Raw genomic sequence first — 6,560 nt, forward strand, 5'->3', positions numbered from 1 at the left:
TACTACTGGATAGACATTCTGTCCTGGGATAAATACTACTGGATAGACATTCTGTCCTGGGATAAATACTACTGGATAGACATTCTGTCATGGGATAAATAAAGACATTCTGTCCTGGGATAAATACTACTGGATAGACATTCTGTCCTGGGATAAACACTACTGGATAGACATTCTGTCCTGGGATAAATACTACTGGATAGACATTCTGTCCTGGGATAAATACTACTGGATAGACATTCTGTCCTGGGATAAATACTACTGGATAGACATTCTGTCCTGGGATAAATACTACTGGATAGACATTCTGTCCTGGGATAAATACTACTGGATAGACATTCTGTCCTGGGATAAATACTACTGGATAGACATTCTGTCCTGGGATAAATACTACTGGATAGACATTCTGTCCTGGGATAAATACTACTGGATAGACATTCTGTCCTGGGATAAATACAGACATTCTGTCCTGGGATAAATACTACTGGATAGACATTCTGTCCTGGGATAAACACTACTGGATAGACATTCTGTCCTGGGATAAATACTACTGGATAGACATTCTGTCCTGGGATAAATACTACTGGATAGACATTCTGTCCTGGGATAAATACTACTGGATAGACATTCTGTCCTGGGATAAATACTACTGGATAGACATTCTGTCCTGGGATAAATACTACTGGATAGACATTCTGTCCTGGGATAAACACTACTGGATAGACATTCTGTCCTGGGATAAATACTACTGGATAGACATTCTGTCCTGGGATAAATACTACTGGATAGACATTCTGTCCTGGGATAAATACTACTGGATAGACATTCTGTCCTGGGATAAACACTACTGGATAGACATTCTGTCCTGGGATAAATACTACTGGATAGACATTCTGTCCTGGGATAAATACTACTGGATAGACATTCTGTCCTGGGATAAATACTACTGGATAGACATTCTGTCCTGGGATAAATACTACTGGATAGACATTCTGTCCTGGGATAAATACTACTGGATAGACATTCTGTCCTGGGATAAATACTACTGGATAGACATTCTGTCCTGGGATAAATACTACTGGATAGACATTCTGTCCTGGGATAAATACTACTGGATAGACATTCTGTCCTGGGATAAATACTACTGGATAGACATTCTGTCCTGGGATAAATACTACTGGATAGACATTCTGTCCTGGGATAAATACTACTGGATAGACATTCTGTCCTGGGATAAATACTACTGGATAGACATTCTGTCCTGGGATAAATACTACTGGATAGACATTCTGTCCTGGGATAAATACTACTGGATAGACATTCTGTCCTGGGATAAATACTACTGGATAGACATTCTGTCCTGGGATAAATACTACTGGATAGACATTCTGTCCTGGGATAAATACTACTGGATAGACATTCTGTCCTGGGATAAATACTACTGGATAGACATTCTGTCCTGGGATAAATACTAACGGGATAGACATTCTGTCCTGGGATAAATACTACTGGATAGACATTCTGTCCTGGGATAAATACTACTGGATAGACATTCTGTCCTGGGATGATGCAACGGGATGAGCATTCTGTGCTGGGATAAATACTACTGGATAGACATTCTGTCCTGGGATAAATACTACTGGATAGACATTCTGTCCTGGGATAAATACTACTGGATAGACATTCTGTCCTGGGATAAATACTACTGGATAGACATTCTGTCCTGGGATAAATACTACTGGATAGACATTCTGTCCTGGGATAAATACTACTGGATAGACATTCTGTCCTGGGATAAATACTACTGGATAGACATTCTGTCCTGGGATAAATACTACTGGATAGACATTCTGTCCTGGGATAAATACTACTGGATAGACATTCTGTCCTGGGATAAACACTACTGGATAGACATTCTGTCCTGGGATAAATACTACCGGGATAGACATTCTGTCCTGGGATAAATACTACTGGATAGACATTCTGTCCTGGGATAACATACTACTGGATAGACATTCTGTCTTGGGATAAATACTACTGGATAGACATTCTGTCCTGGGATAAACACTACTGGATAGACATTCTGTCCTGGGATAAATACTACTGGATAGACATTCTGTCATGGGATAAATAAAGACATTCTGTCCTGGGATAAACACTAAATATAAAACGGTTTCTCTTTCAGGTGCGTCTGGAGCAGGGAATCTTGGCTGAGCCGGGTTCTGTTCTCCTCTACAAGCTGTCCAACCTGCTCAAGTTCTACCACCACACCATCAGGTAGGTAGTACCCTGACCTCTGAACCTGACCCTGACCCTAACCCTCAAGGCACTACAGAGGGTAGTGCGTGCGGCCAAGTACATCACTGGGGCTAAGCTGCCTGCCATCCAGGACCTCTATACCAGGCGGTGTCAGAGGAAGGCCCTAAGGTATGGCCAAAGACCTCAGCCACCCCTCAGCCAAAAGGCTTCTCCAACAGCTTTACCCCCAAGCCATAAGACTCCTGAACAGGTAACCAAATGGTTACCCGGACTATTGCATTGTGTTTCCCCCCCAACCCCTCTTTTACGCTGTTGTTACTCTCTGTTTATCATATATGCATAGTCACTTTAACTATACATTCATGTACATACTACCTCAATTGGGCCGAACAACCAGTGCTCCTGCACATTGGCTAACCAGGCTATCTGCATTGTGTCCCACCCCCACCCACCAACCCCTCCTTTACGCTACTGCTGCTCTCTGTTCATCATATATGCATAGTCACTTTAACGATACCTACATGTACATACTACCTCAATTATATATATAACCTCTACTGTATATAACCTCTCTACTGTATATAGCCTCACTACTGTATATCGCCTCTCTACTGTATGTAGCCTCTCTACTGTATATAGCCTGTCTTTTTACTGTTGTTTTATTTCGTTACCTATCTATTGTTCACCTAATACCTTTTTACACTAATGGTTAGAGCCTGTAAGTCAGCATTTCACTGTAAGGTCTACTACACCTGTTGTATTCAACATTTCACTGTAAGATCTACTACACCTGTTGTATTCAGCATTTCACTGTAAGATCTACTACACCTGTTGTATTCGGCGCACGTGACAAATTAACTTTGATCTGATTTGACCTCTGAACCTAAACCCGACCTCCGAACCGAAACTTAACCCAGCTTAAGTTATACCATCACACCATCAGGTAGCTAGATTCCACACATCACCCCAATCAGCCCTGTCCCAAACCCCCACAAAACACCAAGATCACATGACAGTAAACTGGTCAAGGTGGTTTGATACCATCTCTCTCATCCTTCTAAATGCCTCTATAAAGCCTTTATACAGTGTTGTTCATTTAGAGTTCACTGTTCAATGATGCCCTCTCTATCTGTCGGTCTCTGTCTCTCTGTTTCTCTTTGTCTCTCTCTCTCTATCTGTCTCTCTCTCTCTCTCTCTGTGTCTCTTTCTCTGTCTCTCTATCTGTCTGTCTCTCTCTCTATCTGTTGGTCTCTCTCTCTCTCTGTCTCTTTCCATGTCTCTCTCTCTATCTGTCTGTCTCTCTCTGTCTGTGTCTCTTTCTCTGTCTCTCTCTATCTGTCTGTCTCTCTCTATCTGTCTGTCTCTGTCTGTTTCTCTTTCTCTCTCTCTCTCTGTGTCTCTTTCTGTCTCTCTCGGTCTGTCTCTCTCTCTCTGTCCCTGTCTCTCTCTGTCCCTGTCTCTCTCTCTCTCTCTGTCTCTCTCTCTCTCTCTCTCTCTCTCTCTCTCTGTCTCTCTCTCTCTGTCTCTGTCTGTCCCTGTCTCTCTCTGTCTCTCTCTCTCTGTCTCTCTCTGTCTCACTCTCTCACTCTGTCTCTCTCTCTCTCTCTCTGTCACATATAGTTGTATCGTGGGCACCAGTGTAGCCTCCCTGCTAATGACCATCGAAGAGATGCACATTCTAAGCAAGAAGATGTTTTTCAACAGTCTCAGTCTCCACGCTAGCAGGCTCATGGACAAGGTAGGCTTTGTTATCTTTAGTAAACTAAACATCACTTTATTGATGACTTCATACAGAGCTTCTATTTTGTTGCTCTGACGGACACGGCTATCACCTATCTCAGTATTGCTGAAATAAAAACATCCCAAAAATATTCTATCCATACAGAAAATGTTTTTCTCTCCAATTTTGTGTACACATTTCTTTCCATCCCTGTTAGTGAGCATTTCACCTTTGCCAAGATAATCCATCCACCTGACAGGTGTGGCGTATCAAGAAGCTGATTGAACAGCATGATCATTACACAGGTGTACCTTGTGCTGGGGGGACAATAAAAGGCCACTTTAAAATGTGCAGTTTTGTCAACCAACACGAAGCCACAGATGTCTCAAGTTTTGAGGGAGCGTGCTACTGGCGTGCTGACTGCAGGCATGTCCACCAGAGCTGTTACCAGAGAATTGAATGTTCATTTATTCATAAGACACCCCCCCCAACGTCTTTTTAAAGAGTTTCGCAGTACGTCCAACCGGCCTCACGACCGCAGACCTGGGTCGGGGGGGGGGATTTTGGTCTGTAATAAAGCTCTTTCTTGGGGGGAAAACTAATTCTGATTGGCTGGGCCTTGCACCACAGTGGGTGGGTCTGGCTCCCCAGTGGGTGGGTCTGGCTCCCCAGTGGGTGGGTCTGGCTCCCCAGTGGCTGAGTCTTGCTCCCCAGTGGCTGGGTTTGGCCCCCCAGTGGCTGGGTCTGGCTCCCCAGTGGGTGGGTCTGGCCCCCCAGTGGCTGGGTCTGGTTCTGGGTCTGATTCTGGCTCCCCAGTGGCTGGGTCTGGCCCCCAACTGGCTGGGTCTGGTTCTGTCTCCCCAGTGGCTGGTTCTGGGTCTGGTTCTGGCCCCCCAGTGGCTGGGTCTGGCTCCCCACTGGCTGGTCTGGCTCCCCACTGGCTGGGTCTGGCCCCCCAGTGGCTGGGTCTGGGTCTGGCTCCCCAGTGGGTGGGTCTGGCTCCCCAGTGGCTGGGTCTGGCCCCCAACTGGCTGGGTCTGGTTCTGTCACCCCAGTGGCTGGTTCTGGGTCTGGTTCTGGCCCCCCAGTGGCTGGGTCTGGCTCCCCACTGGCTGGTCTGGCTCCCCACTGGCTGGGTCTGGCCCCCCAGTGGCTGGGTCTGGCCCCCCAGTGGCTGGGTCTGGGTCTGGCTCCCCAGTGGGTGGGTCTGGCCCCCCAGTGGCTGGGTCTGGCTGGGTCTGGCCCCCCAGTGGCTGGGTCTGGCCCCCCAGTGGATGGGTCTGGCCCCCCAGTGGCTGGGTCTGGGTCTGGCCCCCCAGTGGGTGGGTCTGGCCCCCCAGTGGCTGGGTCTGGCTGGGTCTGGCCCCCCAGTGGCTGGGTCTGGCTGGGTCCGGCCCCCAGTGGCTGGGTCTGCTGGTCTGGCCCCCAGTGGGTGGGTCTGGCCCCCCAGTGGCTGGGTCTGGCTGGGTCTGGCCCCCCAGTGGCTGGGTCTGGCTGGGTCTGGCCCCCCAGTGGCTGGGTCTGGCCCCCCTTTGGCTGGGTCTGGCTGGGTCTGGCCCCCCCAGTGGCTGGGTCTGGCCCCCCCAGTGGCTGGGTCTGGCCCCCCAGTGGCTGGGTCTGTTTCTCGGTCTGGGTCTGGTTCTGGCTCCCCAGTGGCTGGGTCTGGGCTCCCCAGTGGGTGGGTCTGTTTCTGAGTCTGGGTCTGGCTCCTCATTGGCTGGGTCTGGCTCCCCAGTGGCTGAGTCTGGCCCCCCAGTGGCTGGGTCTAGCCCCCCAGTGGCTGGCTCTGGCCCCCCCAGTGGCTGGGTCTGGCCCCCCCAGTGGCTGGGTCTGGCTCCCCAGTGGCTGGGTCTGGCCCCCCAGTGGCTGGGTCTAGCCCCCCAGTGGCTGGCTCTGGCCCCCCAGTGGCTGGCTCTGGCTCCCCAGTGGGTGGGTGTGGCTGGGTCTGGTTCTGGGTCTGGCCCCCCAGTGGCTGGGTCTGGTTCTGAGGCTGGGTATGGTTCTGGGTCTGGTTCTGGCTCCCCAGTGGCTGGGTCTGGGTCTGGCTCCCCAGTGGCTGGTTCTGGGTCTGGCTCCCCAGGTTCTGGGTCTGGGTCTGGCCCCCCAGTGGCTGGGTCTGGCCCTCCAGTGGCTGGCTCTGGCTCCCAGTGGATGGGTCTGGTTCTGGGTCCCCAGTGGCTGGGTCTGGTTCTGGGTCTGGCTCCCCAGGTTCTGGCCTGTTGACTGATTTCGCATTATATGAACTGTTTATTCATTTTATATTTAATATTTTTCTTCAGTATAGAAGTGACTTACCTCGTCCTGTGTACATGCATGATGGTCCAACTTCCACATTTTCTATTTAGACAACAAAAAGTGTTTTAAATGTTCCTGTGCCCAAGCTAATGACATGCTGGTGCAGTGGTAGTTCAATAGAATATGGAGAAACATGTTGTTTCTCAACCCTCACAGACAACAGGCCTATTCCTGTAAGACATGCAGACCTAAACGGGTCCCTAATTCACTATATAGAGCACTGCTTTTGACCAGGGCCCATAGGGCTTTGGTCTAAAGTAGTGCCCTATACAGGGAATAAGGTCAC

At 49.3% G+C, this 6,560-nt stretch overlaps 1 protein-coding gene across 1 annotated transcript; it reads right to left on the reverse strand.

Moving 5' to 3' along the window:
- Nucleotides 1–5,025: 5,025 nt before the first annotated feature.
- On the reverse strand, nucleotides 5,026–6,290 carry LOC135538037 (proline-rich protein 2-like). The gene is made up of 2 exons (XM_064964034.1): nucleotides 6,275–6,290; nucleotides 5,026–5,963 (listed from the first exon to the last, which is right to left on the reverse strand). The coding sequence occupies exons 1-2, from the start codon at nucleotides 6,288–6,290 to the stop codon at nucleotides 5,026–5,028; spliced, it is 954 nt and encodes a 317-aa protein (XP_064820106.1).
- Nucleotides 6,291–6,560: the final 270 nt, after the last annotated feature.

The sequence above is a fragment of the Oncorhynchus masou genome, unplaced genomic scaffold (genome assembly GCF_036934945.1).
Source record: "Oncorhynchus masou masou isolate Uvic2021 unplaced genomic scaffold, UVic_Omas_1.1 unplaced_scaffold_8963, whole genome shotgun sequence".
NCBI lineage: Eukaryota > Metazoa > Chordata > Actinopteri > Salmoniformes > Salmonidae > Oncorhynchus > Oncorhynchus masou.